The 27,270-nt window shown below is 41.0% G+C and overlaps 1 protein-coding gene across 1 annotated transcript; it reads left to right on the top strand.

Annotated features, from left to right (window-relative positions):
• Positions 1 to 251: 251 nt before the first annotated feature.
• Positions 252 to 25,327, top strand: CEP55 (centrosomal protein 55). The gene is made up of 9 exons (XM_059169429.1): positions 252 to 554; positions 3,196 to 3,390; positions 7,547 to 7,822; positions 10,387 to 10,455; positions 18,034 to 18,184; positions 19,689 to 20,002; positions 21,299 to 21,370; positions 22,267 to 22,392; positions 24,206 to 25,327. The coding sequence occupies exons 2-9, from the start codon at positions 3,208 to 3,210 to the stop codon at positions 24,404 to 24,406; spliced, it is 1,392 nt and encodes a 463-aa protein (XP_059025412.1). The 5' UTR covers positions 252 to 554; positions 3,196 to 3,207; the 3' UTR covers positions 24,407 to 25,327.
• Positions 25,328 to 27,270: the final 1,943 nt, after the last annotated feature.

The following is a 27,270-nucleotide window of genomic DNA, read 5'->3' as shown; positions in this document are numbered from 1 at the left end:
TTCAGAAAAGCCCAGGGAAAGCCCCAGAATAGGGCTGCAGACCCAGGAACAGGACTTCGGTCCTCAGTCCCGCCCCTACCCCGGCTCCCTCAGACTCACCCCAGTACCACCTCGCGTCCTAGTTCTAGGCCACGCCCCCTTGGAGGCCGCAGCCAATCGGGGAGCCGCGAGCCCGCCGCTTGTGGCTCGCCCCCCTTCCTGCCGGCCCCGCCCCCGCCGGCAGTGACGTGCCCCGCCCCGCAGCCGCGGGATTCAAACTCCCGGAAGCGGCGCCGGTGCCGCAGGGTGTGACTGAGCCGACGCGAACGCCGGCACTGGCCTCAGGTGCCGGCTGGCGGTGGGGAGGCGACAGCCGAGGGTGACAAGGGCGACCAGGGCCCGCAGCCCCGAGGCAGATCTGACGGCGAGGGAGGCGGGATCAGCGGGCGGACAGCGTCGGCTTCGACTCAATCTCTGCCCGTCCTGATATATGTCCCTTTTCCCTGGCGCTTGCCTGGCACCGGGTTGGGAGCCTCACGATCTTCGGCGTGTTGAACCTTCCTTACAGCTTTGCGGTGGGTACTACCATCCTCTTTCCTTTTTTTTTTTTTTTTTTTTTGTCACAGAGAGGCCAAGCGACTTGGCTAGGGTCTTTCGTGAAAACATCAATTTGCCCATTACCAAGCACGTTCAGTCTGTTCTACAAACATCTTCATTTTAGAGGTGGGGGGAAAAAAAGTGTCTCATTTTGCAGGTTTCCTTTGCCTCCCTGTTTGCCCACACAGCTTCCGTGTGAGGGTTTTTGTAAGATTTTTAAAAGATTTATTTGTTTGTTTTGCGAGAGAGGGAGAGCCGATGCACAGAGACTCTTACGCAGCCCTGTCAGCAGGGAGCCGACTTGGGGCTCCGTCTCAGCACCCTGAGATCACCACCTGAGCTTGAAACCACAGACTGTGCCACCCAGGCGCCCCGTTTTTGTAAGATTTGCCTCCGCTTGGGAAGAATGTGGCCTGTAGCCTATGCCTTGTGGAGGTTGTTGGATCGCGGTTTGTTCGGTCACCTCCTGTCCAGCATTTCTAAGATCTCTTCAGCCAAGCAAGAAATACGTATTGAGCAGCTGCTGTTAGGTGCTGTGAGTGACAAAAATAATTCAAAGTTCAGCCCCTGAAACAACTGTTGAACAAATTTAAAAAGCGGATGTAGGGTGGGAGTAAACAGTGTGTCCTATGGCATATTAGCTTATACAGAGAGAAGGCTTCCTGAAGAAGGGACAGTGGATCAAAGTTTGAGAAGTGTGAGCCCTGTGAGTATCAGCCTGCCGGGGATAGAAGAAACAGGGAAGGGAGGTTGGTAGGACTAAGTGGTGGGGCGCTGTGAGATCCCAGCAGGGTCCAGTCCAGAAGCTAGAAACAGGAGAGTGTTTCATTGCAAGAGTTCTGTCCAGAGGTCAGGAACTAATGTCCATAGGTTCCTTCCAGTTCTAATGACCTATATAGTTCCACCATTCTGTGTTTCAGTGATTTGGTTGAAAAATAGTTTTCTGTCTTATCAACCCATTAAACTATGTCAACAATGTGTTCTTAGCAGAACCCTACGGGAAGAACTTCCTGTGGCAGCAGGTTCTCAAGCTACCATAGCCTTGGGGCACCTGGGTGGCTCAGTGGGTTAAAGCCTCTGCCTTTGGCTCAGGTCATGATCCCAGTGTCCTGGGATCAAGCCCGGCATAGGGCTCTCTGCTCTGCAGGGAGCCTGCTTCCTCCTCTCTCTCTCTCTGCCTGCCTACTTGTGATCTCTGTCAAGTGAATAAATAAAATCTTTAAAAACAAAAACAAAACAAAAAAAGATACCATAGCCTTGCATTAGCCTTAATTGATTTACTAGTTATCTTAGTCTGCCACCTTGGGCAAAAATCCAGTATTAACCTTCGCTAGATGGTCTGTTCAACTTAGTTTACACAGCTCTAGTGTTTTCAGGCTCTCTGATTTCATACAGTATGACCCCAAAAGTCAGTTTTACAGAGAGGCCTAGGTCTCCTCAATTTTTACTGGAAACACTTCTCACTACTTTTCATTTTCTATGTAGTGTTAACTTTACAACTCGAGAAACTTTACTACTTGAGAATTTCTGTCTTTGTTATTTCTTGCCTTCTTTACTGGATTGACAATTCCATTTTGTAAGAGAACATGTCTTTTGTTTCTTCCTCTCTCTCTCTCTTTTTCTCTTTTTCTGATTTATGCTGCCTGGTAAATCAGATTTTCTTACATTTTTTGAATGCATGAATGATGCCATATTCCTCTAAATTTCTCAGTCATCATCACTATTTTATCTTAGGACCATAAGGTGGCAAATGCTTTTTAATCTCCCTAATTAAAGCTACTGTTACTATATCCACAGTATATTTCACTATAGATTTTGCTCCTAGAGTTAATATACACTTCTCCTAAACTGTTAGCTAATACTGTTAGCAGATTCTAAGCTTCTTCTTAATTTTTGAGTATTGTGCCTCTTTTTCCTGATCTTGGATTCTCCTCACTTTTCCCTACTGTACTCTCTCAGCTGACTATTTACATAGATTTGAACTAGATCTATCTTCTAAAATAGGACATATCATTATGTCAAGTAATGCCATTCAGTGCTTATGTTCTCAGAATATATGTTCTCAGAATTATATCATTTACCACTAGCTTTTTATTCTTGGGTAAAATATGTGTTTGTGATCTATTTCATTCAGCGTCCACTTAATGGTTTAATCATTGATCCCCTTTTTTAAACAAAACTTTCTCACTGAAGCATGATACACATACAGAATCCTGCACAAAACATAAGCATCCAAGTTGACATATTTTAAAAAATTTTTGGTTTTAAGACCAGTATGGTTAACATATGGTGTTATGTTAGTTTCAGGTGTACAATATAGTGATTCAACAATTTGGTACATTACTCAGTGTGCATCAAGATAAGTTGACATATTTTTAAGAGATGAATGCTCCCCATGCATCTACCACCTAGATTAAAAAATAAATATTGATACCAGCAAGCCAGAAGCCTTTCCCAGTCCCTCTCCCATATCCCACTGGTTTGGTTATGTCATGTCTATGGAGAGGGAAATGTTCTTCTATTTAGCAAATAGGTTGTTAGACCTTTTCAAGCTTCAGACTTGACCTTCTAAACTTAGACTTATTTAAAAATATAATTGTGTTTTTATTTTTTTTACAGTTAGTTTTAGGGATGTCTTCCAGAAGTCCCAAAGGTTTAATTAAAGGTAAATGGGGATCAAAGCCTAGTAACTCCAAATCAGAAACTGCATTAGAAAAATTTAGGGGAGAAATTGCGGCCTTAAAAACATCGGTGGATGAAATCACAAGTGGAAAAGGAAAGTTGACTGATAAAGACAGACACAGACTTTTGGAGGTGAGTGGCCTTAAAAACCTTTTCAAATTGTAATAAGCTTTACTGTTAGAGGTGAGAAAGTATTTTCCCAAGAACATTGTAATTTAGTTTTTCTTCTCTTTCACTAAATGTAGAAAATCAAATTTTAACAATTTCTAAGTGTTCAATGGAGTTCAGATTTTAACGTGCGTGCTTAAAAACCCATTTTATCATATATACTGGCTGCTTTCCAAGTAATCTTTGTTTTCAGATTTTTTGAGATAAAATCATCACATATATTGTTAAGCTATATACTGTTAAATTATATTTCAGGTTCTCTAATTTATAATTTGTTATGGCATAATCAGTAAAGCAGTTAGGAACTTACTAGATTTAAAAATTTATCCTGAAAAAGCATTTGACAAAGTACAGCATCCTTTCATGATCAAAACCCTTAAAAGTATAGGGATAGAGGTACATATCTCAATATCATCAAAGCCATTTATGAAAAACCCACAGTGAATATCATTCTTAATGGGGGAAAAACTGACAGCTTTTCCCCTCAGGTCAGGAACATGGTAGGGTTGTCCACTATCACCACTGCTATTCAACATAGTACTAGAAGTCCTAGTCTCAGCAATCAGACAACAAAAAGAAATTAAAGGCATCCGAATTGGCAAAGAAGAAGTCAAATTCTCACTCTTTGCAGATGATATACTTTATGTGGAAAACAAAAGACTCCACTCCAAGACTGCTACAACTCATACAGGAATTCAGTAAAGTGTCAGGATATAAAATCAATGCATTTTATATGCAATCAGTTGCATTTCTTTACACCAACAACAAGACAGAAGAAAGAAATTGCGGAATTGATCCCATTTACAATTGCACCCAAAACCATAAGATACCTAGTAATAAACCTAACCAAAGAGGCCAAGAATCTGTACTCAGAAAACTATAAAGTACTAGTGAAAGAAATTGAGGAAGACACAAAGAAATGGAAAAACGTTCCACGCTCATGGATTAGAAGAACAAATATTGTGAAAATGTCTACACTACCTAAAGCAATCTACACATTTAATGTAATCCCTATCAAAATACCATCAATTTTTTTCCAAAGAAATGAACAAATAATTTGAAAATTTATATGGAATCAGAAAAGACCCCAAATAGCCAGAGGAATGTTGAAAAAGAAAATCAAAGTTGGTGGCATCACAATTCTAGACTTCACAAAACTGTAATCATCAAGACAGTATGGTGCTGGCACAAAAACAGATACATAGATCAGTGGAACAGAATAGAGAGCCCAGAAATAGACCCTCAACTCCATGGTCAACTAATCTTTGACAAAGCAGGAAAGAATGTCCAATGGAAAAAAGACAGCCTCTTCAACAAATGGTGTTGCGAAAATTGGATAGCCACATGCAGAATGAGACTGGACCATTTCCTTATACCACAGACAAAAACAGACTCATGAAAGACCTAAATATGAGACAGGAACCCATCAAAATCCTTGAGGAGAACACAGGCAGCAACCTCTTTGACCTCAGCCACAGCAAATTCTTCCTAGAAACATCACCAAAGGCAAGGGAAGCAAAGGCAAAAATGAACTATTGGGACTTCATCAAGATCAAAAGCTTTTGCACAGCAAAGGAAACAGTCAACAAAATTAAAAGACAACTGACAGAATGGGAGGAGATATTCGCAAGTGACATATCAGATAAAGGGCTAGTAACCAGAATCTATAAAGAACTTATCAAACTCAACACCCAAAGAACAAATAACCCATTCAAGAAATGGGCAGAAGACATGAACAGACATTTCAGCAAAGAAGACATCCAGATGGCCAACAGACACATGAAAAAGTGCTCAACATCACTCGGCGTCAGGGAAATACAAATCAAAACCACAATGAGAAAAATGAGAAAAAAAAAAAAAACACAATGAGATACCACCTCATACCAGCTGGAATGGCTAAAATTAACAAGTCAGGATACAACAGATGTTGGCAAGGAGGCAGAGAAAGGGGAACCCTCCTACACTGTTGGTGGGAATGCAAGCTGGTGCAGCCACTCTGGAAAACTGTATGGAGGTTCCTCAGAAAGTTGAAAATAGAGATACTCTATGACACACCAATTGTACTACTTGGTATTTACCCTAAACATACAAATGTAGTGATCTGAAGGGGCACATGCACCTGAATGTTCATAGCAGCAATATCCACAATAACCAAACTATGGAAAGAACGTAGATGTCCATCAACAGATGAATGGATAAAGAAGAGGTGGTATATAGATACAATGGCATACAATGCAGCCATCAAAAGAAATGAAATCTTGCCATTTGCAACAACGTGGATGGAACTAGAGGGTATTATGCTGAGCAAAATAAGTCAATCAGAGAAAGACAATTATCATATGATCTCCCTGATATGAGGAATTTGAGAGGCAGAGTGGGGGGTTTGGGGAGTAGGGAAGGAAAAAATGAAACAAGATGGGATCAGCAGGGAGACAAGCCATAAGAGACTCTTAATCTCACAAAACAAACTGAGGGTTGTTGTTGGGGGAGGGGAATAGGGAGAGGGTGGTTGGATTATGGACATTGGGGAGGGTATGTGGTATGGTGAGTGCTGTGAAATGTGTAAGCCTGATGGTTCACAGACCTGTACCGCTGGGGTTAAATAATACATTATATGTTAATAAAAATAATTAATAAAGTATTAAAAAAGACAAAAGGTAAAAAAATTAATCTTTTATTTTATTTTATAAAAGTTCTTTTATTGTTCATAGTTAAAAAATAAATGACTTGTATTAAATAGTATCATTGGATTTCTTTAAAATCTTCTTATAGGCATATTATAAAACTGAATGATTTATTATTCTTTTTAATGCCACATATTGAGGTAAATACTTATTTGAGCATTGAAAAATGATCTATCAAAGATTATTTTGCATTCTGGTGATGGAATCTATTAGCTTCCCTGAGAGATCTCTTTCCAGTTCTTTCCATTTTTCACAAGCACTGGTTGTCAAAACTTCATTCCTGTATAATCAATTGAAATTAAACTTCCTCTAACTTCTACCCATTTGTTCTAATTGTACCTTTTGCAGCTGCATAGAACAAGTCTATTTTTTACCCATATGACAACTTTTCAGATATTTGAGGAAATCTTGCTTTCTTTTACTTTTCTGTAAACCAACCCCATATTCTTCAGAGTTTCTAACTTCTTAACATCCTGGTTACTTTCCTGAACACTTTGTGATGTGTTCATTTTCCTTCTGAACTTTGCACCCAGTATTGTGCACAGTGGCAAACACAAGTTGAAATTGCACTATTACTTCCAGTAATCTGGATGTTATACTGTTCAAAAGCCTAAAATTATATGGGCTTTTAAAAAAAATTATATCATACTACCGCCTTATCTTGGGCTTAAGGCAACTAAAATCCCCTCATCATTTTCACAGGGTCATCTAACTCAGTTTCCCCATTTTATATTTGAACAACTGCTTCTCCCTTCCACGCCCAAGCAAGTTTGTAGTTATATGTTTTTACCGTGTTAGCATGTGAAGTCATTCTGTTAACTTGTTACCTGCTCTCCAGAGGTGCTTTTGTCCCTTATGTCCACAGCCGCTTAACTAGCTGCCTTCTTTATCTTTTAAATCCTTGAAAATGTGAACCCTCCTTCAAAGCTCATCTTTTACATCTGATATCAAATCATTTGTTAACAAAAACAAGTTAATGAATGCATTTTTATCCATTTGTAATGTTCTGTAATTTTTAAGTTCTGTTGCTTCAAGTTCATTGATGAGCATGTAGCTTTTGTATGACTACTTTTAGCCTTAAGATGATTAAAACTGGTAGATGAAAGGATGATCATCAGATATTCTTGTGAGAGCCAGCTTTTCTTTAGCTTTCTCTGATCGCTCTTGACAGAGTTGGTTTCTCCTTTCTGTGTCTGTGTCGCATTTATTTTATATATCCCCTAACTATAGCACTTACCACACTGCATTCATGTGTTGGTTTACCTCTCAATGAGGTCTCTGAGCATAGGACCTTGGCTTCATTTTCTTTTTGGCCCTGGTGTCTAGTATAATGCTGACTTGATGTATGATAAATCCTTCATAAATGCTTATTGTATGTTGTTTATTTTCATGTTTGACCTGGCTTTGTTCTAAGATTTTTCTTAGTTTATATCTAGAAAATTCGAGTCCTGGAAGCTGAGAGGGAAAAGAATGCTTATCACCTCACAGAGAAAGACAAAGAAATACAGCGCCTCAGAGAGCAGCTGAAAATCAGGTACAGCAACGCTGCATTGCTTGAACAGCTGGAGGAGAAAACAAAGGAAGGCGAGAGGAGGGAACAGCTGTTGAAATCCTTGTCTGAAGAGACAGATGTATTGAAAAAACAGTTGTCTGCTACCACTGCAAGGCTTGCTGAGCTTGAAAGCAAAGCCAGTACACTTCGCTTATCACAGGTACTCACCATTTCTTTAAACCCAGATTTTTTTCCTTTCTGATACAATTTGTAATTCTAGTGAAGAGTGGTTTTATTAAAACACCCTTATCAATGGGCGCCTGGGTGGCTCAGTGGGTTAAGCCGCTGCCTTCGGCTCAGGTCGTGATCCCGGGGTCCTGGGATCAAGCCCGGCATCGGGCTCTCTGCTCAGCAGGGAGCCTGCTTCCTCCTCTCTCTCTGCCTGCCTCTCTGCCTGCTTGTGATCTCTCTCTGTCAAATAAATAAATAAAATCTTTAAAAGAAAAAAAAAAAAAACAAAAAAACAAAAAAACACCCTTATCAAGTGATGAAACAGACTAGTATACTAACAGGTTATTTTTTTATTCATAGCCTGGTTCCCTCTCCATAAGCAAAAATAGTTAATATGGCTGCCTCCACTCCCCAGACAATTGTTTTGCGCAAGAGAATATTCAGAATACAGAATCCACTATGTCTCCACAACATCTAAGAAGGTTCTCCTCAGCTTTTATTCCTGTAGTTTCTATCCTGAGGACAATAGGCTTCATTTTGTTGTTTTCAAATTTGAGATACACAATTACAATATCAAGTATACTTTTTTGAGCTACAAGTGCTTTTGCTCCCCCTCTTTTGTTTAAACTAGTGTAGCGGTACAAAGAAAGCTTTGTCTGTATGATTTCAGATTTTGGTTCTGCCACTTGCTAGTTGTGTGACTGAACAAATTTCTTACCCTTTCTAGCCTTATAGACAATTCTAGAATTCGCCAGACCCTTGTTCTAAACTTCAGTTTACACATTGGTAAAATTAGGATAAGAATACTGGAGATTAAAATAGGTGAAGGAGATAAAGAGGTACCCCCCCCCCAAAAAAAAAAAAGAGAGAGAGAGAAAGAGAGAGAGAAACAATACTGGAGATCAAATGTTGTAATATATGTAAATCTCCTTGCATAGTACTTGGCATTAAGTGCTCAGTAAATGGTTTCTTACTGATCAAATCCTTGATTCTTTTGTAATTTTGAACGTTTGGATAATGCTAACACTACAACTATTAATACCACCTATAGAAGAAAATCTGTAGCTTTCAGATATAATATCTCAATGTTTTTAAAGGTCTTTGCACTGTCTCTCCCATTTAGAGGAGTCAGAATGATTGAATCAATACATTTATACGTACTCTCATCGATGGGCAGTTGAGTATTTTTATAGGTGAATTTAAAGAGGTTAAGTTTTCCTAGAGAATTTTCACACAGCTAAAATTTGTGAAAATTATAGATTCAAAGTGGTTGCCTAAAATTTTCCTAAAGCTCAAGGACTAGTTTCTCCACTTTTGAATATGGAAACACAAATCCTGGTAGAAATGAGAACTTTAGAAAATATACTCTTATAATAATTGGGGGGCTATCCACATTAATTTCTGTATTAGTCGGCCTATTTTATTGCTGTAACAACCAACCTCCAAATCTCATGGTCTTATACAACAAATGTTCATTTTTCCCTCATGTCACAGTCCAGTGCCTGTGGGAGTGAAGGAGGCTTTGCTCTGCAGAGTCACTCAGATCCAGCTTTCTCCCTTTCAGTGGCTTCCTTGTCCTTGCACCAGAGCCTCTGTGTACAGCTGTGAGCTAGAGGGAGCATGTGGAGCATGAGGGCAGCATCTGGGGGCCAGGCCTGGCATTGGCATATTTCACTTATGCCCACATGCCATTGGACAGAATTCAGTCTCGTGGTCTCACTAACTGCAGGGAAAGCTGGGACATACAGTCCACAATGTGCTCAGGGGGGAAAGGGAGGAGGTTTGGTGAACTGCCTCTGTCCAAGTTTTTAACCAAGAGGACTAAATCAAGAGGGATAAAGGGCTACTAGGTGAGTGTCTAGAGTATCTTTGGAGAAAAGTATTTTCTGATTTCTTGCCAGTGTTCACACAAGTCTGTTTCTTTAAAGCTGTTAGACTGAAATATAGCTTATTATGAATTTTGTTGATTAGTCTGGATACCTAACCATCCAACCATCCAACCTCTATTTCTTCTATGAGAAAATTAAAAAAAAGAGAGAAATTATGTTTTGAGTTCTGTATAATCTGTATGAGCTAATACTAATTAATACCACTAATACAAATATAATTCTAGAAGACAACTTTTATCTTTTGTTTGACAACTTAATATTTTCCAGATTTCATTTTAAATAGCCCGACTGTTTTGTTTTGTCTAATTTTGGTGAGAACCACTGGGCAATTCTTATGCACTGAGGTTATGCTAGTGATCCAGAGAACCTCAGAAGTCAAATTAGGTTTGAAATCTGCTGCGAGCATTTCCAGGAGATCTTCATTCTCCTCTGGTACCCATCACCTGGCATGATGGTTTGTCAGCATGTACTAGATCTGGATTTTGAGATGCCCTTGTGAAGTACACTGTGTTATCCTAGAACCAGATGTAATGAGGAAACTTCTCTTGTTAAATTTACGATATTATTATCCTAGAACCAGATATAATGTTATCCTAGAACCAGATATAATGAGGAAACTTCTCTTGTTAAATTTATGATATTAACTAATATTGGTTTATTTCAGACTGTGGCTACAAACTGCTTCAACTCATCGATGAATGATATTCATGAAATGGAAATACAGTTGAAAGATGTAAGCTCATTTCCTTTTATTTATTTATTTATTAAGATTTTATGTATTTATTTGAGAGAGAGAGCATGAGGAGGAGCATAGGGAGAGGGACAAGCAGACTCCACGCTCAGTGTGGAGCTCAGTGTGGGGCTTGATCTCATGACCCTGTGATCATGACCCGAGCCACCCAGCCACCCCTCGTTTTCCTTTTACTAAGTTATGGGAAGAGAGGGTAAATTCATTCATTCTTAAATTTCATGGAATTTGACAGAGTTGATGGTGTGACTTGAAAACAGTCTATCTCCCTAGGTTACCACCTATAAGTCTCTTTCTAGACATTCTAGAGGGCCACTTCCTCTAGCCATGGTCTCATGAGGTGAGAAAGTCCTAGAAATCACCTCAGTAGTTCAAAAACTTTCCTTCTTTGCCTAAATCTTATTGTATTATTATGGTGTATCTTAATTTATAATTTCTTCTCTTGTTTATCCATGAAAGATCTACCCATTCATTAGAAATTCTTCCTTTGGAACCAGGATGTGCTTTTGTAGTTTGAAAGGGAACATGTTCTTTGTATACTCCGTGCTTCATTTCTATAGAATTTGATATGAGGTCATTCTAGATATTTGGTAAAGCTATATTATTTCAGACTTATGTCTTAAATAGATTGATGTGTTTCATTGAGAATTGAATAAAGACTATTATTCACAGTGTATTTTTTCAAGTTTCAGTACCAGATACACAAAGTATAAAATTCTCGAGTTAAATATTAGGTAGGTATTTTGATTCCAGAAATATTAACTGGCAAGTCTACCCTCCTCTAAGTTCCTCTTAAGATTCCTGTTTTATTTCATCTAGCAAGTGTACTTTGAGGTCTATTTGATCTTCAAAAGAATTTAAATCCCTTGAGTGTCTGTATGGTGGGGTACTATAGTAACCTTATCAAAGTAATTCACTTACAGTTAACTAAGATAAAGTAGAAACATAATTTTTAAAGATCTTTCAAAAGAAGTTCTTTGTGGGGCGCCTGGGTGGCTCAGTCATTAAGCCTCTGGCTTTGGCTCAGGTTATGATCCCAGGGCCCTGGGATGGAGCCCAACATCAGGCTTCCTGCTCAGTGGGAAGCCTGCTTTTCCATCTCCCACTCCCCCTGCTCGTGTTCCCTCTCTCACTGTGTCTCTGTCAAGTAAATAAATAAAATTTTTTAAAAAGTAAAATAAAGAGAAGTTCTTTGTGTTGTATGTTATACTGAACTTTATCATTCTGTGTGTATCAGTACCTACCACATGCATGTACGTAGGAATAAATCTACACACCTCCTGCTTTCCCCCTTTATTTACTCCAACCTTGCAGGCTTTCTAGCTTTTCCTTCAATTCACTGCTTTTTCTTTCTGTTCCCTCTGCCTGCCACCCACGCTCTTCCCCCCCCCAGATATCTTCAGGACCCGCTTCCCCACTTCATCGTATAATACTCAGTTGTTACTTTCTTGGGTGGGAGGGGTGGAGGGAGTGGGGCCTGAGCCAGAGAGTTGCCTAGCCACCTTTTCTAATAGTATAGCTCCAAGGCAATTCCTGTTACCTTTTCCTGCTTTTGTAACTTTCCCCCTCATCACACATTACTGTTAAACTTACTTGTTTATTTACTTTATTATATGAGCCTTACATTGGTATATGTTTACTGAGGGAATGGTGTCTGTGGTGTTTTCACTGCTATATGGCCAGTGTCTAGAACATTTGAATTTTATTAGTACCTGAAAATATATGCTGTTGTCTGAAACTTACATATAATTTTAGGTTTCTCAGCATCAACTGCTTCAAATACCAGTTAAAGTTATTCTCAGATAATGACAGTTCTTTGTAGGAAAGTAACTTTGAAATGTTACCCGTGCATACCCAAGCTTTTTGTTCTGTTTTATCTTTCCAGCTTAAGGATCGCATTGTGCTCCTCTGCTCTGTTTACCTTAGAGAGGCTTTTAGATAAGTGGAATAAAATTTAACCCAACTCACCTTCAAATGGTCTAGATTGAGGAGGGCCTCCCAGACTCACATGTGACTATGAGACTAGGGGGTCTTCATCAAATGCAGATTCTGATTTTACTGGTCAGGTAGGGCCTGAGATTCTGCATTTTCCAATAAGCTCCCAGCTACTGCTGTATTAACTTACACATCTGAGAAGCAAGAGATGTTTTAGCTGTGGCTGTCTGTGAGCCCAGGGAGAGCAACCTGTCACTCTGCTAAGCACAGTGGCTGCCCCATGATCCTGCTTTGGGAGCTCAGCAGTTCCAGGCCCTCACCCCTGCTCTAAGCTTCCACAAATCTACCTGGAACACTTTGCCCACCTATTTTAAGAATCAGTATTTGCGGGTGCCTGGGTGGCTCAGTGGGCTAAAGCCTCTGCCTTCAGCTCAGGGCATGATCCCAGGATCCTGGGAGCCCCGCATTGGGCTCTCTGTTCAGCAGGGAGCCTGCTTCCCCTCCCCACCCCCGCCTACTTGTGATCTCTGTCAAATAAATAAATAAAATCTTTAAAAAAAAAAAAAAAGAATCAGTATTTGCTATGCTAAAATGAGCCCTAAAAACCCATGTTTACCTTTCTTAAGGCCTAGCTGTGTCATTCCTCCACTACCATTTTGGTCTGACTGACATTTTGAAATAATTACACGGAGTTGGTACTGTAAACACTGTACAGTGTCATTAACTTGCAAACCAGATAGGCTAAGAGGCAGCTGATATAGGCATTTCCTGCTTTTAATTTTTAAAATCTGATTTTTAGGGGTACCTGGGTGGCTCAGTGGGTTAAGCCAACGCCTTTGGCTCAGATCATGGTCTCCGGGTCCTGCGATCGAGCCCCACATCGGGCTCTCTGCTCAGCAGGGAGCCTGCTTCCCCCTCTCTCTCTGCCTGCCTCTCTGCCTACTTGTGATCTCTTTCTCTGTCAAATAAATAAATAAAATCTTTTTTAAAAATAATAAAATCTGATTTTTAAGCAGAATGTAGGAAAGAAATAATTATTAATTTTTTATTTAGAAAAAATTCAAATTTATAGAAAAGTCGTAAGAATGAAAATGGTATGTAGAGCAAACATATACTCTTTACTAAAATTCAAACATTGTTAACATTTTGCTCCATTTTATACCTCTTTCAGTCCCCACCCTACCCTCCCTGACACATATTTCTTTTTCTGAATTATTTGAGAGTGAGATGCATAGATTATGGCCCTTAAAACCCCTATACTAAAGTATCTATTCCTCAGAATGAGATGTTCTCTTATGTGACTACAGTACAGATAACAACTTTATTTTTTTTTTTTTAAATATTTTATTATTTGAGGCAGAGAGAGAGCACAAGTGGGGATAGGAGCAGAGGGAGAAGCACGCAGGAGAGAGCTTGGTCCTGAGATCATGACCTGAGCTGAAGGCAGATGATTAATCGACTGAGCAACCCAGGCGCCCCCAGATAGCAACTTCAATAAATTTAACACGGACACTATACTTCTGTGTAATCTACCATCCATATTCCAGTTTCGTCAATTTTGCCCACTTCTGTTCCTTATTTTTACTGATAACTTAAGAGGAAATGTTAAATGCAGGCCTAACAGATACGGAGAGGACACAAACCTGCAAGAGATAATAATTCAGTGGTGACTCTAAAGATGCAAAACTAATATCAGCATTTATTGATGACCATCAAATCCACTTATTATTCATACTATTTAGAGAAGAAAGCAAATGCCGAAGTTGGTGAGAAGAGGCCTGGGGAAAAGAAATGTTGACTCCTTTACTGAAGTAACATCGCCATCACCTGGCCTTTCAGAATATTGCACCTCAAATCTTCATCCCATAGTTGTTTTTCCTACTTAAGTAATGTATGGACAGGTTCATTTAAAAGAAGAAAATTTCATTACCATCCAATGCTGACTTGAATTACTTATATTGAAATGTTTCTTAATTATGGACAATTTTAAAATTCTATATAAAATTCGGTATCTTTAGCATCTAACACATATGATTTATAAATATTTGGATACGTGCATGCTTTTTGGGTCCTATAACATTACCTCTTTTGTCAGCTAAATTTGAGAATGTAATACAGAGAAGATGTACATTATCTCTACTTTACAAATGAACCCTTAAGCTCTGTGAGGGAGACTCACGTTATAACTGCCCGACAGGTGCAGAGAGAAGTGTGTGGCCAAGTGACTGGAGGGCCCTGGACTAAGTCTTTGATCCCAGAGGCTGCCTCTGTCTCTCTAATCCATTTCTTAGTTCTACAGAAAACAGACACGGAAAATTCTTTAAGCCCCATGTCTAGATGCTCACGAGTCTGTACAATGCTCACGGAAGGAGCCTACCAAAGGTTAGAGGAACTCTCTAGACTTAAGAGTTTTTATATAGACAGATCTTTTCAGACTTGAGGCTCAGCCGTTTTTATCTTAAATGGAGAGAAAATCTTACCCTGAAAGAAGATGCCTTGATGCACAACTGAGAATGTCCAATCCTTACCACTTTCCCACCTCACCCCCTAGGGTGAGACGCCAGCATGTGGGGGGGGGGAGTCCCTCCTTTTTCAGTACATTTACAACAAATGCAGGGTGATTCAAAAAGAATTGAGCATTTCTGGAAATGTATTCCAGTATGTATGTTTTACTTCAGTCTGCTTGGACTGGGCAAATTTTTGGCAAGAAATTTATGTTTGTACTATCTTTTTTTGCTCCCCCCCCCCCCCCACCGAAGGATATGAAATGATATGTCCTGCCTGTTACTTCCACCATTGGTGATAATAGATTCCAACAGGTCTGGGATGAATTAAGGCACAAGGGGTACATATGAGGCACTTGTTAAAATCATAGAAATAGCTATGATAGTTCTGTTACAAAGGGGTTTGAAATTCATTTTCATATATTCCTTGGTTTATGAGTGATAGTTTTTTGAAAGTGTTCGATTCTTTTTGAATCATTCTAAATGGATTGTTCTACTGTGTATAAGGAACTTCTAGATTCTTTCATGCCTTTTCCTCCCTTCCCGAATACTCTCAAACCTCTGTTTGGACTAGAGACCTGCATGGGTGCTTGCTGGTTCTTGGGAACCACTGTTCCTCCAACTCCATGTCATCACCATTGTTCATCAAGTACATGAATGGAATGATACAAATTCTAAACAAGCCTGGGCCCAACTGTCCAGGGGCTCATGATCTAGTTTAGATAAGAACTACCATCAGGACACAATCAAGGTCATGAGTGTAAGATGTCAAATAGACTGAATGGACATTAAAATTAGTGTTGACTTCCACAGGAGAGGGAGCTTGGTGAGGACACTTATGGTGAGGAGCCTTGAAAGACGGGCTTGGATGCATGGGAACTTGATGAAAACCTGGGATTTAAGTGGGCAGGTGATCTAGGGAGGAGTTCTAGGGCCTTCCGGGCTCAGAGGGTGTGTGTAGTTGTGTGGACAGCAAGGTGGCAGTGGAGGCCAGAAATGAATGGCCAGGCTGTAACCTGAAGAGATGGGAAGAGGCAGATTATGGACCATTTTAATGTTAGCCTAAAGGATCGCAGCTTCAGGTTTAGCAAGTGGTGTCATGAAGCTTTCAGAAATTCTACTACTAATATAATTAAAATGATTTAGCACTTTGGGAGAAAAGGGGAAAGGTTTAACTGAACTTAGTAAGAGTAGTTCTTTTCCCCCTCAAAATAGTGATCATTGTTTTAATCAACCGAAAGCTTTTGGTGATAGCCTGTGTCTCCTCTTAATCTTGTAATGGGGAAATCACCTTTCAAAGGAGACTCTGTATTGTTGAGCAAAATATGGAGACTTTTTTCCTTTTTTCTCTTAATCCAAAAACAGGATTTACCAAGATCCAACAGTGAAACATTGCTTAAGTAGGCATCCCTGTGGGGGCTGACGGGTCATAGTGCAGGCGCCAGGGCCCAAGGACTCAGCAAAAATGAGCTTGTCTATTGTGAAGGGGCATTCACGTCATTATGTGGGCCTCCTTCTGGGATACTTCATAACATTTTACACATGTGACATCAGGCTTAGATGTACTGGCCTCTCTACCAAATGGTCATTGGGACTTACTTTCCCAGCCTCTCCGGAACTAAGAAAGAGAAAGGGACAGTCCCATCTCCTTAGACTGAACTTCCAGGTTAGAGAGGAGAGAACTGTTATAATTTCATTGCCACGGTGATGCTGTATAAGAATTTCTAGGCTTCCCTCCCCACCCCCCACCCCCCAGCACCACCAGACAGTTGTCTTTTTTGCTAGCTTTCAACTTGAATCTGTGCCCCACTTTCAATAACAAAACTAGGGTAGGGGACGGAGGGGGAGGGTTGTGTGTGATTGCTGGAGATAATGGGCTGGGCTGGCAGACTCCTTCGGTTTTGCCTTTGACTGAATTTTCCAGGATCAAGTTGTTAAGAACAGTGAGAGCTAGATTGAGAAGATAGATGAATTTGTCCTAGTTGATAATAATTCACCACCTCATGAATCTTCATGCCCTTGTACCTATATACCACCTCGTCTTACCCACTTAAGTTAACGTAGTTTCTTCTGTGAGGCTTTGCCAGTGTCTTGCCACAGATCAGGTGGCATGAGGTTTTCAAACTCAGGCTAGGTGGCCAGGTAAGCCAAACAGAGCCTGTCTAGTTTCTTGGAGAAAGATTCAACCAAAATGAAAAACCGATGTTAGCAGTGACAGTAAAGTGAATCAGTTTCCCTGTTACCAGCTAACATAAACAGACACTGCCTGCTTTATTAGTATTATCCTATCACCAAGTGATTTCTGGAGTACATATTGTACACAAAGCTAGGAATCCTCTCAGAAGAGCATGGTCTGCCACTTCAAGGAACTTACTACTTGAAAGACATAGTAACCACAGATAAAAAGCTGAAGATGTTTAGTCAAATGATTTATTGTTTGATAAAATATAAATTTTAAAACTATGAAGCCATATATTTATGTAACAACTGAGTTCTTAAGCCCCCGTGCTAATCACGTGAGTGATCGCAGTGTGGGATTTTTACTTGTGATGTAAGAATGTAAAGGATGAGAATTGGCGATAAAGAGGGTAGCGGCTCTTTACGTTTGATTCTCTGAGAAGTAGCCGTGAGATGGAGTTCAGAGTTCGGGTTACTGGACAGCAACATCTGTGAAGGAGAAAGAGGTAGCAAGATTGGGCAGGCGACACCAGCAGACCAGGGTGCTGGGTCTGACTGTGTCTCTGTCTGCGTGGGGAGCTCCTGAGCGGAGTTGTGTAGGGTGGAAGTCTCTGGAGCAGGGCTCGTTTACCTTGGCCACAGAGGTGTTCTAGTTTATGGAGAAAGACATGGACAGATGCAAAGCAAACTGTGTGTAGGAGACAGCAGACAAATGAACTTGGCCCCATGAAAACACGGCTTCTCTGTGGTGTGAGGTGCTCTGAAGGAGCCTGACGTCACAACGGATCTCCAGGTTGCAAGCCATGTAGTAGTGTAGATTTCTACTATATGACCCATGACAATTTCTTTGTACTTGGAAAGGCTACATCACTGGGGGTCTCTTATCCATTCTAAGGATTCAATTTTTAAAATTTTATTAATGATTTGCTTTCATTTTCATTTTGAGGCTCTGGAGAAAAATCAGCAGTGGCTTGTGTATGATCAACAGCGGGAGGCCTACGTAAAAGGACTTTTAGCCAAGATCTTCGAGTTGGAACAGAAATCAGAAACAGCTGCTCATTCACTCCCACAGCAGACCAAAAAGGCTGAATCAGAAGGTACTGGTATAGAAATGTTCTTTTGGGGTAGGCCTGCCTGACATTTTCCAAAAGAAGAGATTCGTCAAATTTGGATTTTTATAAATGTGTTAGAAAGTGAATTAAGCAAGTCTTATAACTCTGAAGTAAGAAAGACCATGTTAGCAGGTCTGTTTTCTTATTGTTTTCTGAAGAAAAGGGGCAGAGGCACAGGGTCATGGATCTCTGGCCGGTCTGAAATTTTCTCCTTCGTCCACGTCCTTCCCCACCTTCAAAGATCTTCTCCAATTTCATTTCTCCTGGAGTTGGCCTTGTCACTGATTGTCTTTTTACTCTGCTTCCTTTCACACATTCCTATCACTCCCAGGAGAAGGAATACATCTTATAGCTGATAATTCAGTCTTTTGAGTCTCCCACAAAATTGAAATGAACGCTCCTAGGGAGAATGCAGGCTTTTTGCCAAGTGCTTTGCAGTTTCCCTTGCATGGAGTTTCACAAGAACCCTAAGAGGTGGGGCAAGAGGGCTCATTTTACAGACGGGGAAATCGGTTCAGCAGTTCTAGATGATGAGCTGAGAAAAGAAGAGAAACCCCCATGCGAAGCATTTGTTACAAGACTGACAGCCCTAATGGGACTGAAGTTTGAATTTTGAATTGTGTAAAGAGAAGGCTAAAGAAAGGCAGGCAAGGCTCCTAATCTTGGAGCTTCATGTTTGAATATTTAAAATGAAGATAATGGTAAAAAAGAAAATACAAAAAGAATTAGGGACAACATTACTTTATTGTAATGCCATTATAAGAATATTACACATAGAGAGAGGCACCTGGATAGCTCAGTCGCTACACCTCTGCCTTTGGCTCAGGTCATGATCTCATGGTCCTGGGATGGAGCCCAGCATCAAATCAGGCTCCCTGCTTGGTGGAAGCCTGCTTCTCTCTCTCCCACTCCCCCTGCTTGTGTTCCCTCTCTCACTATGTCTCTGTCAAATAAATAAATAAAATCTTTAAAAAAAAAAAAAAAAGGAAAGAAAGAATATTAAAGTAAGATTTTAGTGGTGGGCTAAGTCTAATTTCTTTCTTTCGTGATATAGTGTTCTCTGTGTGTACGTGTTTTATCAAAGTAATAGAAGCTCTTGTTAGAGTAATTTGATAGTAATGTAGAAGGGCCTGCCCCTCTCTTTCCTTCCCATCCCAGTTGCTCTTTCTCCCTCCCATCAGGGCTGCTGCTTTTAACATTTTTGTTTTTAATTTTGGTAATTATATATATAAATAATGAGTTTATGTCTCCATTTGTTGATTTATCTTCTTTAGACATTACTTTCCCTTCCCATAGAATAGCTATATTACGGTTTCCAGTCCTTCTGTTTTTTAGGTTTACTTCAAATAATGAACCTGAATTCTTTCTTGTTCCATCAGCAACCCTATCTCTTCATTTTGTAAGATCTGTTTTATAGAAATGTATGTAGTTTTAACTTCTCAGGAATATTATTATATAAAGTGTGTTGTGCCTGATGTGTTTGTCAAAGGTTATCTTCAAGAAGAAAAGCAAAAATATTACAACCATCTTTTGGCAAATGCAAAAAAGGATCTTGAGGTTGAACGACAGACCATAACTCAGTTGAGTTTTGAACTTAGTGAATTTCGAAGAAAATACGAAGAAACCCAAAAAGAAGTTCAAGACTTAAATCAACTGTTGTCTTCACAAAGAAAGGCAGATGTACAACATCTGGAAGACAATAGGTATAAAACAGAGAAAATACAAAAGCTCAAGGAAGAGAATGATATTGCTCGGGAAAAACTTGAAGAAGAGAAGAAGCGATCAGAAGAGCTCTTATCTCAGGTGAGCCCAAGTAAGACTTTCCATGCTCCCGAATTCAAAATTGTCACGGTACCTACCAGTGTCAGGGACTATTTTAACCACTAGGGAACCAGCAAGGAACAAAACAAGTTCCTGCCTTGCATGGGATTCTTCTTTAGAATGGAAACAGACCATAAGCAAGCACCAAAATTACCAAATAAATTCAAGAATATAAAGCAGGACAACATGACACGGAGAAATTAGGGGCCAGAGATGGTATTTGCATAAATGCCTTTTGGCAAGAAGGAACCAGTCAGTTGAGTGACTGGGAATTCCCTCCTGTACACAGAGGCTCTCTGTGAGAAGGAGGTACGGGTGTATGAGAAGCCAGAAGGTGTGAAGTGAAGAGGGGAATCGGCACTGGTTCCCAGGCTGGCCCTTTGATCATGAAGACAGTTTGCTCAAGTGAGTTTACACAGCACCTTCCATGTTCTTATACTCACCACCTTCTGCCAGGATGTCTGTGTCAGTGACAGTGGAGTTGCTAAGTTAGGATGATTAGAACCGCATACTACTGCAGCAGAAACCATTCATTGAAATCTTGCTGGGCAGCATGGGATAGTATAAAAAACATTATTCAGGGTCCATACCTGGCCTGTAGTTCAGGACGTGTGGCCTCAGGAAAATCAGCTACCTTCTCTGACTTGTAGATCTCTGATGTGTCAAATTAGTCACAACAATCTCTTTTTGCTTCCTGGGACTTTTGTGAAGGTCAGCTGGGAGAATGTGAAAGTGCTTTGTAAAATCAAGGGGCTGGGCAGATGTTCATTTTTGTTACTATTGGAATAGGAAGTCATTTTTAAACATCTGAAAGTTGAGAGAGGGATTAAAACACAGTCTGTAACATTTGCCCTCTTAGTCTTTACCACCCTGGCTTCTGCCTACAGGCGCAAGCAGTGATATTTACAAAAGATGAAGCAGAAATGGTCGGGAATTTTATTCCACCTCTGCAGGCAAGGAGGGCAAGATACTGCCAGCTTTGTTATCCTACTCAGAAATATTAGTGGATTTTAGAACTTCCAGGGAAGTGGGTGTGTGTACTGCAGAGTTGGGTGCTGTTCCTTGACGTTGTGCAGTCTGCCCCAGGGATCTCTCAGCCAGGGCGGGACTGCTCAGCTGCTTCAGTCGATAGCCACCCGACAGGCAGTGGCCGTGACTCAGCCCGGCGAGCAGGTGTGGTCCCCAGTAGAGATGTGAGATTTGTGAGCCTCTCCTGCATCCCAGCTCATGCAGTAAAAGATCATATATGACAGTGTTGGCTCTGTTTACATCTGACAGGTCCAGTTTCTTTACACATCTCTGCTAAAGCATCAAGAGGAACAAACAAGGGTAGCTCTGTTGGAACAACAGGTACTTCTCAGGGTTGCTGCTATATTTGACTAAACTTGTTAGGAAATGGGATGTTTCCTCACATTTGCCCTGTTCTGTGAAGAACCATTTGAAAGTCATGAGGTTTTTTTTTGTTTTGTTTTGTTTTTTTAGAGTGGAACCAATTGAGCAGGGGGTAGGGGGTAGGGGCAAGGGCATGGGGAGAGAGAATCTTAAGCAGGTTCCATGCCCATGCTCCATGCGGGGCTCAATCTCACAAACCCAAGATCATGACCTGAGCCAAAGTCAAGAGTTGGACACTTAACCAACTGAGCAAGCCAGGTGCCCCTGCAAGATGTTTTTAATAAACTCTAATAACAGCAAAAAATTAGTGACTGTCTGATAGTCATGTATTCCTGTCTTTAAGATAAGCCAAATTGGCTGAGATGGCAATTGTTTGACAGGGTGATGTTGGCCTGGGAAAATTTTACTCTTCCCCATGCAGCTTCTGTAGTTCCTACTCTAGCCTAATGGGATCTCCCCGAGAGGGCTACCTTATAACTTCCAGAGAACTCAGAACAGAGAGCAGAGGTTTTCAGTGTATTCCAAACCAGGGAGCAGCCATCGCTTTCCCTTCTTTCCCTTCCCCACAAAAGGGGGGTGGGGGGGTGAGAAAGTCCAACCAGCAACTTCTGAAGCTCCTCCTCACTCACCTACACTTAGTGTGGGCTTTGCTCCTTGGATAAACCGAAAACTGAACTGAACTGAACTGAACTGTAGCTGTAGCTTCTTCATTTAGCAACATCTCATTGTCCTCAGATGAATTCTTGCTGGGAGGGCACACGCTTGCCTCTAATAAAAACGTTCAAGCTTCTAGTCAGGGGAACTGGACAGTATATATTAACCCATGATTTCCTTGTCCCGGGCATTTGTTCCAGATGCAGGCATGTACTTTAGACTTTGAAAATGAAAAACTTGACCGTCAAAATATGCGGCACCAGCTGCATGTCATTCTTAAGGAGCTCCGAAAAGCAAGAAATCAAATAACACAGTTGGAATCCGTGGTGAGTCTGGAATGGTTAAACTAAAACTCATTTTCTTCTTTCTCTTTCTTTTTCTTTCTCTTGCTACCATTTTCTCATTTTCCCATTGATTTATCAGACTGGTTCCCAAACTAGGAGGATATAACTTAAGAGTGGCTATTTCTCAAATCATAGGCAGAACCCCTGCTTCATCTGAAGCCAGTGCCTTTTGAGCATCAATTCAGAGCCCTGGAAAGGGACATTATGTGCCTCTGCATCGTGCCAGCCTTGGCGGTACCTGGGATCGTGTCTGTCCCCTAACTCCCGCCACCCCCTAGTGTAGCATGTGGATTCTTTTTTTTTTTTTTTTTCTGGGGCAAAGGGGAGAAAGACGGAAGGAGCATGTGGATTCTTGAGGCAGGACACAGGGGCTGCCCTTGGGGAGTGTGGGGGGAAGGGAGCGCAGTTGTAAATCCTCTACTGAAACTATGTTTTTCTATTTAAAAAGAAAGGAAGAAATGCCATTTTTAGTGATAATGGATTGTTCCTTTTAATACACTGTTTTAGGCATATTGAGCTAAGCACATTTTGTGGGTTACATTGAACACATAATCATTTAAAACATAAACCATTTAAATAAGACTTTTTTCTATGAGAAAGTAATTTTTGACTTACTGTTTTCATCTTACTAATAAACTTTTCGACCAAGCTTGTTGGGATCCATGTTTGTTTATGTTTATGTCCCATCAGCACATATTTCATACATGATCCTAGTAGGGCAGAATATTTGCGGATGGCAAAATGTTACGAATAGAATTCCTCAGTTGTTGAAGGAGGAAAAAAACCCAGTTGTTAAAAAAATCATTTGTAGCTTCTTTATGAATCAAAGACAAAATACATTTTGACTGTTTTTAGTACATAATTGATTTTGACGATTTATATTATTTGAAGTTGAAATTTATAATTAATTTCTGTTACTGTTTTTCAAAGTATAGGAAGCTGGAGGGTATACAAAAGAATCCATAGTTTTCCTGTGCTTTTGTGTCCCTGCTGTCATTTCATCTTTAGAGTATACTGTACGTTATTCCTTTTTAGACTATCAACTAGTCTAAGTTCCTCAAAAAAAAAAAAAAAATGGAAAAGGAAAGTTATGAAGGTAATATGCAATACTTTTCATCATTTCTGTGTGTAACCTGTTTGATCAGCTAACATTTTTTGCTACTTTTAATTCTTTTTTTTTTTAAAGATTTTATTTATTTGACAAAGAGAGACTCTCTCGCTGAGTCTCTCAAGCAGGGGGAGTGGGAGAGGGAGAAGCAGGCTTCCACTGAGCAGAGAGTCCGATGAGGGGCTCCATCCCAGGACCCTGTAATCGTGACCTGAATAGAAGGCAGGCACTTTTGGGTTGAGCCACCCAGGCACCCCTATGTTATTTACTTATTTATTTTTTTTATGGCTGAACTTGCCCCTTTAAAAAAAAAATCTAGCAAATTTTGTTAGCCTCGTTACATGGGTCTCCCTCTACGTTTGGGTCTAAGTATTTTATTTTCTTTTTTTAAAAGATTTTTTAAATTATTTATTTGACAGAGAGAGAGAGATCACAAGTAGGCAGAGAGGCAGGCCCAGAGAGAGAGGAGGAAGCAGGCTCCCTGCTGAGCAGAGAGCCCCATGTGGGGCTGTATCCCAAGACCCTGAGACCATGACCTGAGCTGAAGGCAGAGGCTTAACCCACTGAGCCACCCAGGTGCCCCGGCTCTAAGTATTTTAATAAAACCTATCCATGTAGACGCCCAATCCTAGTACTTTGTGGGTCATCTGGGTAATTTATAACCACCTCCAATCATTTATTTTTCAGAAGCAGCTTCGGGAGCTTGCCTTCACAGAGCCACTAGTCACTTTCCAAGGAGAGTCTGAAAACAGAGTAAAAGTTGCCTCACCAAAAAGTCCCTCTGCTGCACTCAATGAAAGCCTGGTGGAATGTCCCAAGTGCAATATACAGTATCCAGCCACCGAACACCGGGATCTCCTCGTCCATGTTGAATACTGTTCCAAATAGCAATATAATTATTGTTTTTGTGTCAAAAGGTTCAATACTGTATCTTATGTTCGTTTATGGACATTTTGAATTACTTGTTTCACGTCTCCTATAAGAAACTGCATCTCTCCCTTTGAGAGTCTGGCACAGGAGAGAATCATTGTATTTTGGGGGCTGCTTTGCATTTTCCTTGGCAATGATACCTCCCTGAGATGGTTCATCTTCAGGTTTCGGTGACCGAATGTGTGAGCTGAGACAGCTGATCCTTTGCACTGTTAAAGTACTTGATGAGGAAAAGATATTTCAGGTGATTGCTTGTGCGCTAAATCTGTTGTACCAGCAAGCAAATATTTTATGTTTTGTAGATTTTTAAAAATCAAAGTTAACTAACCAAGAATCTTACTGTGTTGGCTTTTGTTATCCAAGATTTGTAAACCTACAATTCTGATTTTCACGACCATTATAAGGTGGTAATACTTACTATATCTTTCCCTTTCTTTTATAAGGCGGTTATTAGAAAAGTTGGAAATTTTCTTGAACTTTTTTTGCTGCTCCCTGTTGAAACCAAGCTGTGTTCAAAGCACAAAGCAGATTCTGCTTAAGGAATACTCAGTGGCTACACAGTGTTCTCTTTCACGCTAACCGGCTTATAACTTCAACTTGAATTTCATTAGCACATGTTGGTCAGTTAAAGATGTTAAAATGAATTTTAGCAAAACCATCTAGCCCTCTCATTTGATTGGCAGGTATTTATTTATTTTTGGCACTCAAGGTTGGGCAATGTAATGAGCAGATATTTGCTTATCTGAATATATATTTTTATACATGTGAGTGTAAACCCCTAATTTTTTTTTATTTCTTCAGGTTTTCTAAAATGCTGGACACTGGGCTACTGTTAGTAATATAAAGGAGAAAAGAATAAAATTATTTAATAAGTTTTAATATGTCTAGTGTATATCTGCATAGATAGGTATTCTCAGATTTCTACCCTGAGAGGTGTGCCTGTGTAAGGACTCACAGTGTAAAATGATAAGGTAGTTAAAGATTTTTTGGAAGCAAAAACTATAGGAGGCTCAGAAATGTTAAGCAGAATCCCCACAATCACTTAAAAAAGAAACACACGCATTCTTGGGTTTCAAACTCCTAAGTTAGCTCCAAAGCCAATCTTCTTTCTACCCCGCCAGAAAACCCTCCTGAATTCTCCAAACTCCATATGCTTAGGTGATACTATAAACAGAGTAGTGGAATGTTCCTTAAGTCAGAGAGGACAAGAGCAGAACACACTAACTGATCCCTTCCATCCATCTGGTCTGAGAAGTTCTGCCATGTCCAACCTCTGCTCTGCCTGTTCCGCGGATCCCTGCTATGCTAGTTCAACACCTCTAATCCCATTCTCCAAACACCTGTTGAACGCCCACTGCACACACATCACTGGGCTCAGTATCAGTGACACAGTGATAATAAAATCCAGCCCCATCTTCATCCTCTAGTAGGGGAGGCCAGTATTTAACAAATAAGTATAACACATTCTAGGAGGTTCTACAGTCGAGGTATATGGAGGGGACAGAAACTGCCTTATTCCAACAACTGAAGGTCTTACTCTCGAAAGATGCAAACCTTATACTAAGATAAATGTAAGAAAAAGAGTAAAACAAGACTAAGAAGTAAAATGGAGCCACTCTTAAGGGTAGCCTGCACGGCAGGCCATGGAGTGCTTCTGCGAGGAGAGCCGGGGCTGAGCACAGGGAAACAGACCTGCCCGCCACTCCCGTGGTTCACACAGACAAGGAACCGCCAAGGGAAACCCCACCGGGGTGCTGGGGTGTGGAGGCTGTGGAGAACTCTCTCCCCTGTGCCTCCCTGGAGAGGAAATCATGTAACGCAGGGACCGCCGCCTCTGCAGGGCCTTACCGTGAGCGCAGCGGCGGTTCCTCTGCCGGTTCCTTGCGCGGCGCTTCGGTGCGGTGAGCGATGTCCCCGCTGGGGGCCTTCCGGGAATCCTCGGTGGCACGCAATGCCATACCCTCTCAATAAGGAGCTTTCTTCTGCTCTCGCTGATCCCAGAGCAAACGTGGGAGTCCGGGGCATCCACTCAGATGCAACCTGGGACACGAGCTGCGTGTGGGAGCGAGGCAGCCGGCCAGCTGGGACCCATGGAGGCTGGAAATGGTGCCTTTGCTTTAAGGAGGTGCAGCTGCTCTGAGCCAGCCCGTGTCCTACGCCCGGAGTGCGGCCGACCTTTCAAATTTTCCAAGAGAAATCTGGAGTGTTTAAATGCAAGATCCTCCAATTTCTAAGTGTTGAAAAATTAAAAACAACACTCAGTGGGCCATGTTCCCCATTTATAACCTTTGTTTAGAGCATCCAAATGGGCCAATAGCAGCGGTGGTTGGCTTACCCGGAGGCAGGCAGGCAGGGAGCTAAGGCTCTTGGTCCTACCTGCTGTCTTGGGACTGAAGTGTCCCCAAGTCCAGTCCAATCACTCTTAGACTGTCCGGGGGACACAGGGAATGTGGCCCTCCCTGGCCGTTCCCTCCCACCTGGCCTTTGGCTTTCTTTTTGTGGCTACCCGTCCCAAACAGAACTGGCTGGCTGCCAGCACTTCCTGGCTACCCAGTGCTTCCCAAACCTGACACCTGAGGGAAACTGTGGGCTGGAAGGGAGCTAGGAGATCATTTACTTGAGCGTTTTGGGTCCAGGAAATCACATCATCCTTGGAGCATGTTGCAAATGTTGGTTTCTTGGCCTCGCCTGGATCTCCTAAATCAGAATGTCTGAGGGGAAGGAGCAAGGACTGTGCGTTATTGACAAGTTCTCCAGGGCAATCTGGTGTTTTACTCAAGGCTGAGAACTGCCATCTAGTCCAATCTTGACTTCTGATGAAA

The sequence above is a fragment of the Mustela lutreola genome, chromosome 4, assembly GCF_030435805.1.
Source record: "Mustela lutreola isolate mMusLut2 chromosome 4, mMusLut2.pri, whole genome shotgun sequence".
NCBI lineage: Eukaryota > Metazoa > Chordata > Mammalia > Carnivora > Mustelidae > Mustela > Mustela lutreola.
The sequence above is the reverse complement of the archived record's forward strand: the minus strand, read 5'-3'. Positions and strand labels throughout refer to the sequence as shown.